Genomic DNA, 20,210 nt, shown 5'->3' on the forward strand with positions numbered 1-20,210 from the left:
TGAGGCTGTATCCTTTCTCCTTCTTTGATGACTTTTGAAATAACCTTAAGAGTTTGTTGTTTGGTTCATTGTGGCTTTTTAAAAGAGTATTGTTTATTTTTTTACCTTAAAGATAATAGGAATGTCCAGTCTGCCCTCCCTTAGTTTTAGTGGAAGTCTCTGTAGTGTTCCTAGCTGTGAGTTGTGAGCCTTTTTGCCACGTAACAAAAGGAATGAAGTATTGAATTTGTATCAAAGTTGTGTTTTTTTCCCAAGAATTTCTAGCATCTTTGAGCTCAACTTTTTGAGTCAATGTAATTTTCTTTTTAGTTCAAACCAGAAAAAAAATATGGCTGTCAGACTAGTTTTATAATTGCATGGATTTAACAATTCTATCTAATTCCCAGGCTATTTTGGGATGAAAGTCCCATGTGAGCCGAAACAAAAAGTTTTGCATTTATCCCTGCAAATCCAAACCAATACGCTCTGCACAACTCTGTTCAGAAGACCAACCTCACACTAAACTTTATACATATCATGGACTGTGTGTCTGGAGAACACAAGCACATTTATAAACTGTCTAATATTTTTTATTGCCTAATTGTGTTCTCAGTTGCTGCAATGTATAGATTCATGAGCTTCCATAGAGTTACTGCTGAATGCCGATATACACCAGGACCAGTTAATCCAGCTATTAATCACCTCTTAGCTCCTCAAGTATGTGGGAAGAATAATTTATTTTGCCTGCATGTTTTCCATGTTCTTTAGATTAAATTGAATGGGGATGCTGGAGAAGAATATTTCTACAGTATTCCATTTTTAAGGGAATCATTATTCCCAAATCCCTTCCCTTCTATTTTCAGCAGCAGTGGAAAATGAAGCAGCACCAGTGAGTTTGCAGTGGGGGCCAGAACCATCTGCTGCTCTAGGACAGAGAGGAGAAAGGGGGAAGGCAAGGTGGGGAGCACATTACTAATTCTGTCGAAAAAGAGGCAGAGTGATTCCCCTTTTAATGCAAAGTGAGCATTCCAACACATGCAAGAGGGTACAGAGAGCTGGCCCAGACAGGCAGTCTGCCTGGCTTTCCCTTCAGTGCCAGGTAGAAATCCAGACTGCCCAATATTTGGTACTGCTGTGAAGGAAGTACTGAATTATCATGGGGAAAAATAGTTATATTTGTACTACAAGAAAAAGTTCTCCACAGTGTCCCTTAACTGCAAGAAGTCCTTTTACCAGGGACAACATTTGGAGCAAATAGCCATCTAGCTCTCTATCTTCATCTGTTTGAACAACAGCCATTGTTATAACAGTCCTGTGATTTCTTATTTCTCGCTCCCTTATCCTTTTAGATTGAAAACTCAAACTACATTGCACCTTTAGGCTGTCAGCAATAAACACACACATACACATCCTGATCCTCGAGCCTATTGCCAATGACAATCATCATCCAGTTTGTGTAATGTGGGTGCTGGAGGAGGAGGCTCTGCATGACCTCCACTACACAGCTGGGACTGAAGGGCGCAAGAGTCCTTGCTATAATGGGGCAGTCCTTTATGGGAAGTGAGTTGAGCTAGATGACCTGGTTGGACTTTGCCCTCTCTAATTTCAGTGATATGCTGCTTGGAGGTGGGTCTAGACTCTGGGAAGCAGGGATATACAAAACATGCTGTGCAATATATAACACATGCCAGTGCAGCCAAATTCTTCCCATGGGCTTCACATCAATAGCTCCCAGAGATATCAGTGGATGCCAGCGTGCCCATCTGTGGGCAGAAAATTGGCTAGGCATTCCTTATTATTGTTATTAATTTATATTACAGTATGTCCTAGAACCCTCAGCTGAAGTTAAGGGCCCATTCAGGGTAGGAACTGTACAAACACACAAGCATGAACCTAGCCCAAAGACCGTACATTCAAAATTGACAGAACTGACAAAGGATGAGAGGGGAAACAGAATTGCAAAGAGGGGACATGACATGCCCTGGATCACCTAGCAGGCCAGTCACACAACTGAGATGAGAACCTCAATCTTGAAAGTCCTACTCACATGGCTGAGCCACTGGACCATCCTAGTTCTCAAATAAAATTGTTGCATCTCTCTTCTAAAGTACAAAAAGGACTAGGGGGAAATCCTGAGCTATCTCAATGTTTCAAGTTCCTGGTATCAATTTGTTTAAGAAACCTGCTAATAGATTTTCCAATTGTCAGTTAGTGTCACTAATAAGCCAATTCTCTGGTTTAAATCTTTAATGTGCAACAGCATGATAATAATATGCTTTCTGACAGATAGCTAGGACATCTTACTATTAATTAAATGGTGAGTTCAGCAGTTAGGAGTTCAGGAGAAAGGTCCACTTGATTGTAAGTGGAGGAAAGATCCAGTGGGTTCAGAGTAAGAAGTTTCCAATAATTGAGGCTACTTCTATTGAGAGAACAGTACAAAGAACCTTATGGCTATTGCACATTAATGATCTAAGCAGTTCTGATGAGCTTTCCTTTTTAAATTGAAAAACATGTCTGTAACTTGGTTATACTTTATGACAAAGTATGCCAATTATAATAGTTATTATGTAACCACAGCATCATTTTATGATTGTTTTAAAGATGTGCATAATACCTGCTTCTTTCAGAAAGGAGAGCTATGTAGTTAAGATTGATTATACCTATTTTTCCACACCTTAATCTTTTAAATATATACTTCAGGAATCAAACAATGGATCACACTTAATAGCTCTACTAAAATTAGCTAGTAGATACCTTTGCTTACAAGACAGTAAGAGTGTGAGTAAGGTTTTTCACGGCAGAGTTACCCTGGAGGTGATTTTATAAAGCCAGGACTGTGCACATTTGAGTTTGGGTTTCCATTGTGAGCATTAATGTAAGGTTAGAGCTAGAAGAAATGTTCTGAATTTTGATTTTTCAGTGAAAAAAAGTATTCCAATTTTGACCCAAAAAGCAGGGTACATTTTTCTCATGAAGTTTTGCAAAAAAAAAAAAAAAAAAATCTCACTTTTCCATCAGCTATAAATAGTTGTTCAAAATTTAATCAAAATTTCAAGTTTGACCCCCCCGCAAAAAGGACACAGTTTCAATGGACATGTTCATTAAGGGCTGTTTCTTTCTTTATCCTACTCTGTCCCTTAAAGGATCCTCTAGTGCCATTTCCTAATCTCATCATCAGGTCAGATTTCAAGATTTTCAACAGTCACTCATAGTTGGCTGTCTCATCTCCTCTTTGAACATATCCAGTGAGATTTTTCCTGAACCACCATTAGTTGCTTGGTGCTGATCTGATTTTGATCTTATAAAGACTGTGAGAAATGTCCTCATGCAATTAATATAGAAAACATCATTTGAATTCACACGGTTGTTTAAATCCTCACTATCATAATCCTTGCGTGTATTTTCAGCTGATGCCTGGCATCTTCATTTTTGCATCTTCAAAATGAATTTTAGGCACAAGTCTGAATTTAGGTGCATTATGCAATCAAGTAGTCAGAGGCCTAAGTAATCAGATCAGCATGCATGAATCAATTGGAGCATCAAAATATGCATCCAAATTGTATAGATGGAACTTGTGTCTATAAAAGGGAAGTCAAATGATTTTGGTTTGTGAAAAAAAATTACATTATACCCTCCACTTCCACTGAAGATAAGTCAACCCCTTACTTTTGACTGTGTTTCTTTCCCTACTGGCTGCTCTCTAAGAAATGATGGTGTGTGGTCTAACGATGGTACAATTTGTTTTTCATCTACTTCCTTCTCTGGGGAGGCATTGTCGTTTTCTTCTGTCCACATGCTTAATTGCTTCCCGACTGGTCTCTCAAGAAGCTGGGGTAAGGGATCTTCTTCAATGGATATTATTCTCTGCAGATGTTTTGTTTGAGGCATTCCCCCATTAGTACCATGGTCAGACTCCGAACAAAGATATCCATTAAAACCAATAGAACTCCTCCTTGTCGAGTTATTAAAAATATCTTCTTCTTCAGAGGACTGGCTAAAGAAAGATCAGAAACAGGTAGGTTACCAAACAATATTAGGCCTGATTTTTATTTCATTTACACTGGTGTAATTCCATCCAGTGGATTTATTCCTGCCTTAAATTAGTGTAACAAGGTACACACTCAGGTCCATTACACTATCTGTTCTGTACAATAGAGTTAAAGCGTACAGTCAACTGATGACTGAAAAGTAAGTTAAACATGAATGTGTGTGTAAAATCAATACAATAATTGATTGTATTGATTGTATGGAAGGGGACATATGTAGCGTGATTCTAAAGGCAATAACAATAGTAATATTTTTGGCTGAAAAGTCAGACATGAATAAAAGTGAATTTTGGCTCATCCTAAGCTGGTTCAAGTAGCTGTTGTAAGCTGCCTAGGCTGCTTGTTCGAAATGAACCAAACCTTTCTATCTCTGACCTAACTGGTATAAATCAGCACAGTTCCATTGAAATCTATGGAGGCCCGCCTATTAATACTAGCTTATGTCAACACTTTGTCAGACTCATGCTGTGGACCTATCCCCAAAATGATGTTCTACTGCCCTTCCCAGGTGTTTTGCCCAAGAGTAGCTTATTAATGACATGCAGCCCCTAATCCTGTTCTCATTTACTTCATATTTAAGATCCCATAATTCAGATTTAAATGGTCCATAATCTCATGTCTTATTCAAACCACATTCTTATGCAGCCCAGCTAGTCGGCAATCATTGGCTGAGGTGCACTCCTCAAGCAGAAGCTCTTGACGTTATCATGCCACACTAATGCTGATCCAAGTAACATCAGATACTGGACTGGCTTCTGCTGCTCCCACAACTGAGGAAGCCTAAAGATGACTCGGAACCTCCTTTTTCTCCAGCCCCAAGCAGCATGAACAGTGTGGGAGTCATAGTTGAAGATCTGATCCTAATTTTTTTTCAAACAGAGCCCTGAAACTGGGCTGATTAGGCCGGCGGTTCCCAACCGCCGGTCTGCGGGCCGGTGCGGACTGTGAACCTCTGCCTGCCGGGCCGTGGCATACTGCCAGGCCATGCCCCCAGCTGCTAATGAGCCCCGCCTGCTAGGAAGCATAGTTCCCATAAGGCGCATGCCTGCACATACACACAAAATTTCTCCTCTTGCCCATTTCCCCAGGCAGCAGCATGGTGAGTGGTGTGGCAGGCAGCCGGGTCTGCTGCGGCTGGAGCCGAGGCCACGCTGAGGCTGTCCCTATTGGAGCATCCATGCAGCCCGGCCGGCGGGTTGTGTGGCAGGTGGCTGCTCCGGGGGCCGGGGATGCTGAGGGGGCAGCCAGCCCACATGGCAGAGCGGGGCTGCTGGGCTGCATGGCTGAGTAGGGCCACCCAGCTGCCCTGAGCACTGGGGTCTGGCTCGGAGCCCCCCTGGGGTGGGGTGAGGGAACAAGGTGGGAGAGGCCCTTCAAGACAGAGTCAGTGCCCACTGCTTTCAGCCCAGCCTCTCCCCGGCTAGGTTCCCCTTTTTCTTTTCTTTCCTTCACTTCTTCCTCTTGGCCACAGCCCCCATTCTCCTGCCCTGCCTGCTGTACCCCTTTGCCTCTCTCCAAAAATTAGTGAAAACCAGAACTATTCTGCAAAGCCTGCCATCTCTTTCACAATGTATGATTTTAATCTTCCCATGCACACAATGACACGTATTGTGTGCGTACAGATTCACTGTAAAATAACACATTATTCCTTAAAATTAATTCCCGTACTGAATATGGAAATATGGAAATAAATCGATTACCATAACAGATATGCACATGTTTCAGTGCCAGTCCACCAAAAGTTTTTGAATGAGTTTGCTGGTCCGTGGTTTAAAAAGGTTGGGATCCACTGGACTAGGCAGCAGACTCTCCTACTGCAGGATCTGTCACTCCTTTCACATCTGCTGCCATGGTGCTTTAACCCCAGCCCCTGCTGAAGCACATAGGAGTCCTACCACTTCCAGTGTGTTAGGGTACAAAACTAAAAGGAAAACTGTGAACTAAAAATCAGATGCATCTGAAGATTTGTTGGCAGGATGCTACCCTTCTGTACCTGGCTTGGCTTTGGACAACTAGTCCCTTCTTGCCCATCTTCCGAGGCCTAGTCAATCCATCCTCCAAATGCTTCATTCAGTTAGCAAGCTGCCTTATGCCCTCGACTGCATTTGGACTTGCCGTGCAGAGGGGAGGAGCAGAAGTCTGCTCTCCTTCCTGGTCAGGCCTCACGCAGGCTAGATGTCATCCTTTTAACTCCCTCCTCACACCTCGCATTGGCCAGCTGTGGGGGAGTGGAGGGAAGGGGATCATTTGGATCACAGGCTTTCCTTAACCCTTTTGTGGCAGGTGTGCAGTCTCTCTGCCTCATTAAGCCCCACGTTGCCAGAGTGTGGCCTGTCTGCCCCATCACAGAGACTCAGATGACGTGCTGATTGGCACCTTAGTAGTTCATACAATATCGATATTACACTAGCCATTCCAAGCTGTAGTGGCTTCATGAACAATCATGGTGAAATATGCATTCTACATCTTTTGTGCATTTTCCCTATCACTTTCCAAAATATGCCAAATAGCAAAATGAAGTCCTTACCTCTTAAGTGAGGCCTTTCCCTCTACATATTTGCCAATGATAGATCCTGATCTTTGGTTCCAGTTGGCTTTTGGAGCATTCGTTTTACATTTCTGCAGAAACATATTATTTATCTTACTAATGTACTCTTGCTATTTGTTATGGTTAATAAAAACAGTTTATTTTTTGCTAGTGTTTAGATAATACAGTGATGGGAGTGACAGAAAGAAATTGATGGATTAGCAGAGAGAAAAATGTTTCAAAACCTGGAGTGATAAATAAAAAGCACATGAAAAATCCAGATCCTTCAGCAATTAATCTTCCTTATAGACCTAGAAGACCAGATCATAAGCTAATGTAAATCAGCCTCATGTCACTGAAATAAATGAAATCAACAGAGCTATGCTGGTTTATACCAGCTGCTGATCTGATCCAGTATCACTCCTTCTTTTAGAGAAAGGAAACACAGGCCACCTCTGCAAAAGACTGAACTTCATACTCCTGAATGATCTTTAGTAGAGAAAAGGAAGCCATGGTATCTCTCAGGGCCTGGGGATCTAATCTCCTTCTGCAGGATACAAAGTCAATGGGATTGACTTGTGTCCATTGAGCAGGAGCTAGGAGTCTTAGAATGATCTGTGTTCAGGACTCGGATGCTACACTGATATATAAATGCTCAAAGAGATTGCTATGGATTGGATAAATGCAATTGAATTGTAATTGTTCCATTTGAAGATTATCTAATTACCTCCTTATTATTAGCCAGGATGGGTAAGGAATGGTGTCCATAGACCTCTGTTTGTCAGAGGTTGCAGATGGATGGCAGGAGAGATGATTACCTGTGTGATCATTACCTGTTTGGTTCACTCCCTCTGGGGCACCTGGCATTGGCCACTGTCGGCAAACAGGATACTGGGCTAGATGGACCTTTGGTCTAAGCCAGTATGGCCGGTCTTATGTTTTTATGTTGTCTCCTTTGCTTTTTATAAACTAGGTTCTTCAGTAATCACTCCCTGACCCTAAAATAGCTTGAGTTTAGTATCCTACATATTGGGCTTCCAATGGCTTTTAGTTTTATTTAATAAATACATTTTGTTGCCAGAAGTCTTGCTTTTAACTGGGAAGACAGCTAGCATGTGAGGGAAGAGGAATAGTACATGTGTCTCTTGCCCCCAGGTCCTATTTCTGACACCCTTCTTAATTGCTGCATGACAAAATTAAAAACATGGTATTTGTTTACCTGGAAAAACATGTCTCGTTCATCTCTGAGATGTTTGTTCTTTTCTCTGGAAGGGAAGGAAACAAGTTAAAGAATCAGCAAACTATGGTAGAAATTTAGAATCTGTGCTTGCTTGACTATTCAACATTAAAGGAGCCAGACCTTTGGCTCTTTACTGTACTATGTGTTTAATATAGCTGTATATTGAGATTTCTCCATTGAATCACAGCAGTGTAGGACTCGATAGGTCAACTAGTCCAGTCACCTGCTCTGAAACAGGACTAAGTATTATCTAAACCAGGGCTACTCAACTTTGGAAGTCCCAGGAGCCACAATGATACTCACAGCACATGCTGAGGGCTGCAGCTTAAGTGTGGTTGCAAATACATGCAAATATATGCAAATAGCTTCTTTCATACAATGCCCCGGTGCTCCCAGCACCTCCTCTCTGGAGGCTAGAAACGCCGACACCCTGTACCCCTCTGTTCCAGCTAGCCCATCCGCTTGTGTCTTTCAATGCTCACCCCACCAGGGAGATGCCTTGCCATTGTGGAGCGTGTTCCCAGTGGAGGCCCTGTTCAAAGGACCCTATCCCCGGATCATGTTTTGAGCCCCTCATAAACCCAAACTGCCGTCCACGAGCCATGTATTGACTAGCCGTGATCTAAACCATCCCTGTTTGTCTAACTTGTTCTTAATAACCTCCAGTGATGGAAATTCTACAACCACCCTCTCCTAAACTCTTTTTTCCCTTAGACTTGCTTCCCACTAGATCAATTCTCTTTGTCTGATAAAACCTGCCTTCTTGAAGTCCATTGTCTTTATTCTGCCGTTTTCTATTTTTTATTTTAACTCATCTCTATATTATCACAGGACCGGATCCCCAGCTGGTGTAATTCTTCAGTGAGAGCTACACTAATTTAGACCATCTGGCCCTCAATGTATAAACATCAAAGCAAAAGCTTCTAACATGCGGAAACAAACTAGGAAGAATATTTCTTCATTTAATCTGGTTTCAATTTTTTTTATAGTTGGGATCAGACCTTAATAGAGAGATTATTTGTTGCGCTCCCTCTGAGCCACAGCTGCAAAGACCTGTCATGACCATGTAAAGTCCCTGTGCCAACTACCACGATTGCTGATGTAGAAGAGCAGCTTTAAGAAGCTGTGTTTAGTTTTCCTTAATGTGATTTAGCCTCTGGAAATAATGGAGGAGAGGCACTGCATGTGACAAGCAAGATCTCTGCAGATCTATGCCACCCCAGCTCTGACAGGCACTCTGACACTTTGTCATGGTGGCTGGGCCACATAAAGTGTTGAATGGGTTTGCTATTGTCTTGGCTCACAGAAAGACGCAGGGCAGTTAGCCAGAGCTCTGGCAGGCTCATCCACCTCTGTCTGTGACCCAGCCACCACTAGAGGGGGACCAAGTGCTATCCATTGGCAATGCATTGCAAACCAACAGTGGGTCTCAGACTACGCAGGGACCCTGGGTGAGCCCATCTGAAATATTTGTAATTGAACAATGGATGAAAGAGTATTCATGGGTCAAACCCAGGTTGAATTAGCTTATATACATTGAATAACCTAGTAACAAAAATGAGGTGATAATATGCATGTTAGATACTATTTCACATTAAACAGTGCCACGAAATAACTTCCAATGCTGTAGTTACACTCATATAAAAATGTTAGGCAGAAAACCAACCAGACCTTTTTAAAAAACGAATAGTCTCTATTTTGGATGAGGTGCCCCTGATGAGGAAATGAAAGGCAAAAAAGAGCTGTAAGCCTCCTTTCAATCTCCTGAGCCCAGGACACAGCACACAATAGCCACAATGCAGCATGCCCTGACAACACATGATGTAAGGATATTCCACTCTCTCTAGCCCACTGAGGAATGTGCATATGTTGGGTTAACCCACAAACGACATTTCTGCTCGGTTTGGGGTCCCAGTTCAAGAGCTTTAAAATAAAAATATAGTTTCATAATGATAGTGCCAGAAATCCTGCAAATGATTGTGTGTGTTACCTTAAGAAATCCAGCTGTTTAAGGAGTCCTGACTTCTCTCGCTGTAAAGTTTCTGTCACTCTGTATACCTCCCTAAAACAGAGGTAAACAAAGAAATATATCTGTCACAGGCATTTGATCATAGTAATTATAGGCTGTTTCCTACCACCCTTGAAAAAATGCAACTTAAGACTCAGTTTTGTGGCTAATCCATCACGGTCATCAGTGAGGCTCTGCCACAGTAAGGATTGCATGCTATGCTTATTCTAACTTTTTTTTTTTTTGTTAGGCTGGGGTCTATCAATGACAAGTATCAAAGAGTTCAAAGACTGTCAGATTTAGAATATTCATCCAGTCTGTTTACTACACTGGGATTCTGGAGCTGGTGTCTTTCAGCTAAGACTTAAAACTAAGGCCCTAATTGCTTGTGATTATTAAAGATCCTATGAAAGTTATCATGAGACCAGAGGGATTAACTTTTCAATGCTGACCAAGTTTCAGTGCCGGTAATGGGATTTGATTAACCCAGTTTTCCCTTATTGGATACATTATTCCTCTCCATTTCCTGACCAAAATGGTTGTGCAGCATTAAACACATGGAGCGACATCATCAACTGATGTAATTTGGTATAATCTGACTGATTTCCATGGGGCTGCATGGATTTGCACCAATGGAGAGTCTAGTCCATGTTGTTTTCTGCTTTTCAATGGTGTGGAAGAGCTACTTGTGTGGTCTGAAGAGTAGATCAGCTTTTGATAGCTCAGTTGTGCCTTATAGTCACCGGCCACCCTGGGGGCACTGCAGGGAAAGCTAGGTATAATCCAGCACCAATTCCATGAAGTACTTTGGAATAAAATGTGCTTTGCAAATATAAAATGATCACCATCATTCAGCAGCCTAACCACAAGAATGGAGAGCTGCCGAGACACCACCTTACTGATTTCCTGCTGGTTTCCTCACTTCCTTTAGAAAAGCCAGACACGGATAGCGATACTGCCTTTGCTCTGTGGCTCAAAAGTGAGGCCCCTCAAACAGGAAATGGTTCAGGATGGGGGAATATTTCCACTGTTCCCTTCAAAACTATAAATGAAACATACACATGTAAAATCAAGGCAGTATTGAAAACTGGATCTGGCCCTTGTGTTTGAAATGGGCTCAGCTTTGGGTGGTCATATGTAACCCACAGACCTCCTGGGTGTGGTTGACTAAGATCATTTGAGATAAAGGTGTCTGCTACAGCCTTAGCAAAGAGCCTTGTCACTTTTAGCTCATGCAGCAGAGGTTCATGCACTCAGCTTCATTCTGCTCACCAACAGTTAGGGTCTGTAGGTGTTACATATAATCAAAGAAATACTCCTCATATGTTCATGACAGATTAATCTAGCAATAGCTACGTAGAGTTTTGTGCAATGGCCATCGAAATAGAGGAAACCTTGTCTGGTCTAAGATGATGCCCTATGTGGAAAGGTACTGAGTTCTCACTGTTACCAAATTAATTATCTGCCACTGTAATTATTGGATTTCTAGAAATCATTAATCTTCTCCTAATTCTGAATTCAATTCAGGTTAGCAATGTGCATACTTTTTCTGATGGTTCTTTGTGACTTTTAGTGGGAGGTAAGACTCATTAGGAATAAATGCTAATGGAAAGAGAATTTGAGGCCTGCAGCTGGTCTTCATTTAGAGTCAGATTTTCAAGTGCTCAGGAGCAGAAGTTGGGTCCAGCAATAAGGTATAATTACTCCACTGCAGAGGTACAACACAAGGCTTGTGTTTCACTTCAATCCAGTTTCCATTTCCTAAATAACAGATCTAGCTAGAAAATGTTTTTTCCTTGCAGAAAATTTTGAGATTTATGCCAAAAAGAAAAAGAAAGAAAGAAAGAAAGAAAGAAAGAAAGAAAGAAAGAAAGAAAGAAAGAAAGAAAGAAAGAAAGAAAGAAAGAAAGAAAGAAAGAAAGAAAGAAATCTAAAATATTTCAGCTGAAAACAGAAATTCTGAAATGCTGCCATAATGCCTCCTGGGAACTGTAGTTCAAATGCCTTCATTTTCTTCTATTGGCTGTACTCCCGGATTGTACTCAGTTCTGCACGATGCACCATGTCTCCTCTCTTGATTAGGGAAGGTGGTACACTATGGCAGTCCCATAGCCATGATGAATCATGGTAATAGTAGTATGAGCAAAAAATCCAACCAATAGAGGAGAATGGAAAACTAAGGCAGCTAGACTACAATTCCCATGGGGAACCAAGAGGCATTTCTCAAACAAATTTCAGCAGAAATATTCAGTTTTCAGCTCCCTCTTCAGCCTCCCCATCCCACCCCCACTTCACCCCCCAAAAAAGCCTCTTTGTTATCAGGTGTTTCAGTTGTCGTTTTTCCATGAAAAAATGAATTTTTCTGCAGAGAGCAGACAGTTTTCATGAAAATTCTATTACAATGAAAAGCCAATTTTCTGATGAAAAATAGTTTCAGTAGGAATTTTCTCACTAGCCCTACTAAATATTCCTTACAATGGACCTAAGTGTTGCACAGGCCTTGTTCTACTCCTCTGCAGTCAATACAATCAAGAAATAGATGACAGTTTTGCACACCTCTTCTTAAGCTGTGCCAGCTGTAGCACAGTTCAGGTCCACTATGCTATGGTGTGCAATACTAGTAATGGTGTCTGTTTTAATGCATAGCACTAAGAATTTGCTTCTTTAAGGGAAAAAAATTGAAGTTGGGTTTTGGTAGTGCTTTTACAATTCTCAATCACTGTTGGATGTCTGGCATTCAAAATACACTCATAAAAGCACAGCTGAATTGGAATGCGCATCTCATATATATGATCAGCTTGAGACTATCCATAGCTGTATTGCATGGTTAGCTAAAATCAAGCACCCATTCATCACAGTGGCAAATACAAAGATATAAAAGTACACTGAAGTCAAACCTGACAGTACGTCTGGTTGTTCTCCAGGGAAGCAAAGCCCACAACAGAACCAGGAGGCAGCAGATTTGTCATGTTGCCATTAACCATTTTGAAGCAAGGTACATTAACACCTTACCTGAAAAATGGAAACAGGCCAAAGCAAAGATTCAACACCTTGCAATGGCTGTGGACAATCTTGTTTGTCCCATATGTAACCATCTTTGTGGTTCTGGCATGGGTCTGACCTCGCATATACATGCTCCCCTACAGCATTAACATGGATGTGAGACTCCATCAGCATCACATGCGTTTTGGCCAAGGTGCAGTGCATATGGAGAATCAGGCTTGCTGTTACTTTAAGCAAGCCTCCTGGTGCCACAAACAGATGTCACTTACATTTCTTTTTCTTCCTGTAGTTTTGATGCCTCTTCCTGGAGCATCTGTAATTGTTGCTGTGCAATTATTAACTCCTGAGACGTTCGCTCCAGTTCCTGCAGAAGCTCTTGGTTTGTTAGCTTCAGCTTGGTGTTCTCCACTTTGGTCTCTTGTTTGTCATTGTGTAGTTCCTTGCACTGACCCTCCAGCTAGGGGTAGAGGAAGGAAAGTAAAAGAGAAAATGTCTCTCACTCACTGAGCTGTCTTAGAATGGCATTGAGAAGGCTTTTACATTTTAAAACCTAAATGAAATCATTGATTATACTTATTCTCCAAAGTGGATGAAAAAAAAACCCCCAGCTCCAGCTGCAATCCTAGCAATTACAAGTCAGTAAGCCTAACTTCAGTACCAGGCAAACTGGCTGAATCTATAGTAAAAAACAAAATTGTCAGGCACATAGATAAACATGTTGGGGGAAGATAGTTATGTGAATGTAGTTATAATGTCTCTCCCTCCCCAGTCTTCTCTGCTCTGAACTAAACAGGCCCATTTTTTTCAGTCTTTCCTGGTAAGTCATGTGTTCTAGTCCTTTAGTCATGTCCATTGCTCTACTCGGTACTTCTCCTGTTTGTCCACCATTCCCAAAGTATGGTGCTTAGAAGTAGACACCGTACTGCAGTTGAGGCCTTATCAGTGCCGAGCAGAATGCAAGAATTTACTTTTTGTGTCTTTGCTTACAATATTCCCAATAATGCATCTCAGAACAATGTTCTTTTTTTTTTTACAACAGTGTTACATTGTTGATCCATTTTTAATTTGTTATCCACTATAACTCCTAAATCCCTTTCTGCAGTTTTTCTTCCTAGGCAGTCATTTCCCATTTTGTATTTATGACACTGATTATTCATGCCTTCATTCGTCTTATTGAATTTCATTCTATTTAATCAAGATCATTCAGAATTCTAATCCTGTCTTCCAAAGCACTTGTAACCCCTCCCAGCTCGGAATAGTCTGCAAACTTTATAAGAGTACACTCTGCACCATACTCTAAATCATTTATGAAGATATTGATTGAGACCAGACCCAGGACAGATCCCTACAGGAACCTACTCAAAATGCTACTCTCTGAGTACTTGTTTCCAGCCAGTTGTAAACCCATCTAACAGTAGGTTTATGTAGGCTATATTTCTCTAATTTGTTTATGGGTAAGTCATGTGAAACAGTATCAAAATTTTGCTTAAGTAGAGATATTAATTAATAGGCAGCAGATTTCAAACAAACAGTAGCGAGTGCATTTTCTCACAATGCACAGACTACCTATGGAACTCATTGCCAGGGGATGTTGTGAATGCCAAAAAAATAACTGGACACAAAAAAGAAAAATATATGTTCCTGAAGGACAGGTCCCTCGATGGCAATTAGCCAAGGTGGTCAAGGATGCAGTCCCATGCTCCTAAACCTGCTCTGTTCATTCCCTCTGAATCATCTGGCACCGGCCACTATCAGAAGTTAATACTGAGCTAGATGGACCATTGGTCTGACTCAGTATGGCCAGTTGTGGAGCAGTTTTGGCAGATTAGCAAGATACGGTAATTTAAAAAATGCTCATACCCTTTCTGGCATGTGCCCATTTCCACCTAGAAAATTTAGGCTTGTGTAAAAAATACTGTCTGAATGAATAATTGACATGTAGTTTCCCCCCATCACATTCACAACAAGTAAGTGCACGTCATCCTATTTGTGGAGGGTACAATCGGATCCCTGCCTTAATTAATTTTTTCTATGCCTGAGCTCTGATGTGAAGTTAATAGGATTGCCAGGTTTTGAACCTGACAGTCCGATATTTGAGCTTTCTGTCCGCAAAACAAATTGAGAAAATACCGGACATATAAATTCTAATTAAGTAAGTTTTATTATTATCATGAGTATCAGTATGTAATTGCGTATTGCCTGGCTGGTAGATATGCTCACGCTGTGTGAGTGTGTCTACCAGCCAGGCAGTACGCAACTACGCAGTGGGAGAAGAGTGGGGGCAGGGTGGGATGGAATCCCCGGGGCCAGACTCGCCCGTGTGCTCTGCCAGGACTACGTGCAGGATGGACAGTGCCCTGCGATCTGCAAGTGCCCGGATCAGCTCTGCTTCCCGCCGGTCGGTTCCCTCCCTCCCCTGCTCCCTTCCTGGCCAGCCTCACTCCCCCGCAACACTCTCCCAGCCAGCCCCGCTTCCTGCCGGCTGGTTCTCCCCATCTCCCGCTCCCCTCCTGGCCAGCCCCACTCCCCACCGGCTGGTTCCCCCCCAATCTCCTCCACCAGCCCCATTCCCCGCTCCTCCCAACCTCCTCCTGGCCAACCCTGCTCCCTGCCGGTCGGTTCACACATCCCCTCCCTGATCTCCCCTGGCTAGCCCTACTCTCCCCAACCCGCTCCCGACCAGCCCTGCTCCCTAGTGGCCGGTTCCCCCTGATCTCCCCCACCAGCCCTGCTCCCCCTGCGGTTATTCCCCCCACCCCCAACCCTGCCCGCATCTGAGATCAAGCATGTCTGGTATTTTTGTTGAAACTATCTGGCAACCCTTTGAGAAGTTAAAGGGAGTCCATCCCCATTTTTTGCCACATAGTGCACTGTCCCATTCAAAATGCACCAAGAGCCTGAATTTTCAGAAGTACTGAGAACTCTCAGCTCCCACTGAAGTCAATAGTAACTCAGTTACTGTGACAAATAAGCCCAAATACCTTTCATTTGCTGGTCTGTCTTTTCTGTTACGGATACAGTACAGGCAGTCCCCGGGTTACGTACAAGATAGGGACTGTAGGTTTGTTCTTAAGTTGAATCTGTATGTAAGTCGGAACTGGCGTCCAGATTCAGCCGCTGCTGAAACTGATCAGTTTCAACAGCGGCTGAATCTGGACGCCAGTTCTGACTTACATACAGATTCAACTTAAGAACCCCAGGCATCCCCAAGTCAGCTGCTGCTGAAACTGATCAGCGGCTGATTCCAGGAAGCCTGGGGCAGGGGCTTCCTGTAGTCAGCCGCTGGTCAGTTTCAGCAGCGGCTGACTTGGGGACGCCTGGGGCAGAGCAGCTGGGGTGCTGCTGGGTTGGTCCAGTAGCGCCGCCGCTCCTCGGCGCTACTGTACCAACCCAGCAGCACCCCAGCTGCTCTGTCCCAGGTGTCCTGATTCAGCCACTGCTGAAACTGATCAGCAGCGGCTGAATCAGGACTCCTGGGGCAGAGCAGCTGGGGTGCTGCCGGGTTGGTCCAGTAGCGCCAAGGAGCAGTGCTGCGGGACCAACCGGCAGCTCCCCACCTGCTCTACCGCAGGCCTGGGGCTTTGCTCCACATCTCCCTGGTCTGCTGGGGGGGGGCGCACTAGCTGCGTCCCCCCCCAGCAGACCAGGGAGACGCTGAGCAAAGTGGCGGAGGACCCGGGCGGGACCGCGGCACTGATCTGGCTCCTCTCCCCCCCCCCCCCCCCCCCCACAGCAGACCAGGGAGATGCAGAGCAGCTTTTCTCGCCCCGGAGGACGCGGGCGGCGGGACTGGGTGTCCTGCCGCTCCCGTCGTCCGGGGCAAGAAAATCCCCGTTCGTAACATAAGTCGGATCCGCGTAACTCGGGGACTGCCTGTACAGCTGAAACTTCTGCACTGTCATTTTTGCAGTGAGTAATAGTAATTGCTCTGTTGGCTCAGATATTACAAGGACCATGCAGATATGTAAGCAGTCTAGTTAGGGTTTTAGCATAAGGTTTAGGGAAGCCTGGCCCACCTCAGTGTCCTGTCCCATGTGAAATGTACCATTTCCAGGGCACACGCATAAGAGGGCATCTTCAGATTTGCTTTCAATGAGATTTTTGCAGCTAAAGCAAGACTGAGGGACTCTTCACATCCCTGCTCAGAGGAGCTGCCTAAGGGCTATTTACCACTGTCGTCACAGGTGGCTTTGCCAATGGTGCATTGGTTCCATTTCACCCACAGAAAGCATGAAGCCATAGTCCCAATGCCTGGAGTAGGCAAGTGAGACAAGAGCCCCTGCTGTGGAGTGAATGGGGCGTGGAGAGGAAGCTCACTCTCTAGATCTTTCTCCAGAGCCCCTGCCCTCTACATTGGAGCAGGACTAGGAAGGCACTTCTGGAACAGATTGTGCTGCCGGGGGTGACCTGTGTTCTGCCTGACTATAGCAGAGTGCTCCCATTGCTACGGGTGGTTGTGTAAATCTCTGGCTTAAATCCCATTTAAGTGATTAAAGTAAAACTGGGGTGAATTTCACCCAGCAAACAAACAGGAAAGGAACATGTGCATTGCCCAAGCCTGCTCACTGCCACATTCACGTGAATATTCACAGTCAGTGTTTTGCCATATTCATCCCGCTCTGCTTGTGACCCGACTCATGAACAGAATTGACTCTACTCGCAGTAGAGAAAAGGCTATTGCATTCATCACTATGCCATCAACAACACAACCAAAAGATGTGTGTTAACTTGATAGGGAGATTTGGTTTTGATTAAAAATTGTATCATTGGATGACAGGCAAAAATGTAGTCACAGGAAATTAAGATTGCAAAAATGTGGAATTCCAACACCAACGATAGTCTAAGTTGCTAATATTTGCCTGCACTGAGCACCTACATACTTTTTGCATTTTATAATGTAACAATGGTAATATAACAGCTATGGAGCAGGAATAGATTATACTAAATGCCAGTGTTACTAGAAGCACAGGAAGCCCAAAACGTCCTTTTATAAGACCCTGTTTTTAGTTACTTATAACTTTCCCACATTTAAGTATGAAACTAAGATCACATAAGGATTCTGTATGGAACTTTAACTTTTGTATTTCATAATATTTTGTGATTTTAATTATATAACACTAAAACAATGGGCTTGGTTTTGTTTGGGGTTGGGTTTGTTTATTTTTTGTTTGTTTGGATGTTTTTAATTTCAATTCGTGTTTAAAAAAATAAAAAGAGGGACAACATTTCCCCCATAGTAAATAGTTGGAACATTTGAATGTTCCTCGCCAAGTGTTAACAATCACAACCCACTGAGATGAATGTAACGGAACTAATTCTTTATCAGTTATACTGAGTGCAATGTATATTTTGGAATGGAAAATGACTGAGGGCCTGGAATACTCTAAGGGAGGAGAGGGCAAAACGGCCTCTGTGGGCTGGATCTGGCCCGCCAAGCAGGTGGATCCAGCCCACGGAGGCCCTGCTGCTCCCTCATCTCCAGGCCAATTAGGGCCTGGAGGTGGGGGAGCATGAAAAGCTTCCTCCTGCCCTGCCAGGAACACGTGGTGCTTTGAAATACCCTGTGCTGCTCACAGGGTGGGGGAGGAGAGCGGAGGAGGCTTTGCGTGCTTCCCCACCCCCAGAACCTGGGGCCCCAATCAGAACCTGGGGGTGGGGGAGCTGCGTGAAGCTTCCTTCACCCTGCCGTGGCCCTGCAAGGAGCCCACGGCACTTCAAAGTGCCACGGGTTCCTTGCAGGGTGGGAGGAGGCTTCCCACACTTCCCCGCCCCCAGGCCCTGATTGGCCTGGGGAGCTTGGATACATTTGCAAGGAGATAGGCCCTTCTGTAATTGCAGAGCAGCACTGTTTGGGCTTCTGGGTTCCCTGTCCACACAGGTTTGGATCAGCATTTAATCCACCCTTGTTCATAGACAGCAGCTCTGCCAGGGGATCCCTAATTGAGCTTCCATCGGGCTGAGTCAGTAAGAGCAGCCCTGAGCTTTTCTTGCCTGGCAGTTTCTCTCCACATATTTTACAATCCCTCACACCAGAGGAATAATTAGTCAGGGTAAAAAAAATGTAAGAACGATTTTGCCTAATTAATGCAGTTTGGTGAGAGGAAATTGTATTATTCTCCAAAGATTCTTTCATAACCCAGCAAGAACGTTGTAATTAACTAAAGTTACCATCACTCATTCGAAGGATAAAGGCAATTGGCAAAGTCCATTTAAGTTTATGAGAAAGAGAGAAGGAGTGGACTAAAGTACAAATTAGACATGGAAGGCTTGATTCCAATTACACCAAATGCCGGTGTAAATGAGGAGTAACTCTGCACATTCATGACAGTCATATCATTATAAAAACAGGTGTAAGAAAAAAGAAGGGTTGGGCCCCAAGTGCTGAGCATGAGTAAAGAAATAAATGTGAAAATTAAACTTTGTACTAACTGCATTGAATTATGCTGTTGGGGGAAAAAATCCGAGTAGACTACTCAGCTGGAGAGCAGTCATATATTATAATTCAGGCAGGTAAAGGGCACCACTCAGCTGTTAAAATGACAAAGGTTTCAAGTGCAGTTTATTATCTGACTAAAAATACCTTTCATTGACAATTAAAATAAAAGAAGGAAATCCTGCCCATCTGACACTGGCTTCTTTTCCACAGCATGCCCATAAAAATGAAAGAGGCACTTGGATTTTATAGCAATGCATAAATCCTGTCCTTCCTCAGCCTGGCTCTTGGACTAACGTATGTGGGTATAAAACTAGCCTTGCAGGTTGCTCAGTTAGTTGCCGGGGTCAGAGAGTATGAAATCCTTACTCACACCAATTCCCGCTGACGTCACAGTAAGTTTTATCTGAATGAGCAAGGATTAAAATCCAAATATAATGATTTCAAGTTTGCCCAGGCTCTTACACCAAACAGTTTAGTAGAGCTATATACGGACAAAGACACAGCTAAAGTCTTTTGAAGAACAACCTTTGTGTAATTCATTAATAATGGATGTCTACATCTACTTGGAAAGCAAAAGATAGCTTAAGACTAAAATATAGCCATTATAAAATGATGAGTAATAATAGCTTACTCATATATATTCAATTGCATCCTGAAAGAACCCAAAATGCTTTACAAGCCTACAGAGAGAGAGTGAGAGTTCATTTAATCCACTGCTGAAGTACAGCTACCTCTTGAGTGGAACGTGGCAGATGTTTAGCACACGGCACTGCACAACATCTGCAAAGGGCAATGGACAGAAATGCTACAATTTGCAGTAATAGGGTATGTTTACATTGCAAAGAAAAACTTGTAGCAGCAAGTCTCAGAGTCCAACTCAATTGATTTTGGTCACACGCTCAGGCTGCTGGACTAAAAGTAGTCATGTAGATGTTCCAGGTGCCTGGTTTCAGGTCCTGCGCTCCACC

General features: G+C 43.3%; 1 protein-coding gene across 3 annotated transcripts in view; it reads right to left on the reverse strand.

The window, feature by feature from the left end:
- The window catches only part of CRACR2A (calcium release activated channel regulator 2A), a 122,776-nt gene that overhangs the window by 17,368 nt on the left and 85,198 nt on the right, over nucleotides 1–20,210 (reverse strand). For all 3 annotated transcript variants that reach the window (XM_075900589.1, XM_075900586.1, XM_075900595.1), the window contains 5 exons: nucleotides 13,076–13,263; nucleotides 9,786–9,857; nucleotides 7,775–7,820; nucleotides 6,556–6,647; nucleotides 3,649–3,976 (listed from right to left, as the gene is read on the reverse strand). In XM_075900589.1, the coding sequence (XP_075756704.1) occupies nucleotides 3,649–3,976; nucleotides 6,556–6,647; nucleotides 7,775–7,820; nucleotides 9,786–9,857; nucleotides 13,076–13,263 (726 nt within the window). The remainder of the gene's footprint in view (nucleotides 1–3,648; nucleotides 3,977–6,555; nucleotides 6,648–7,774; nucleotides 7,821–9,785; nucleotides 9,858–13,075; nucleotides 13,264–20,210) is intronic.

The sequence above is a fragment of the Pelodiscus sinensis genome, chromosome 1, assembly GCF_049634645.1.
Source record: "Pelodiscus sinensis isolate JC-2024 chromosome 1, ASM4963464v1, whole genome shotgun sequence".
NCBI classification, from domain to species: domain Eukaryota; kingdom Metazoa; phylum Chordata; order Testudines; family Trionychidae; genus Pelodiscus; species Pelodiscus sinensis.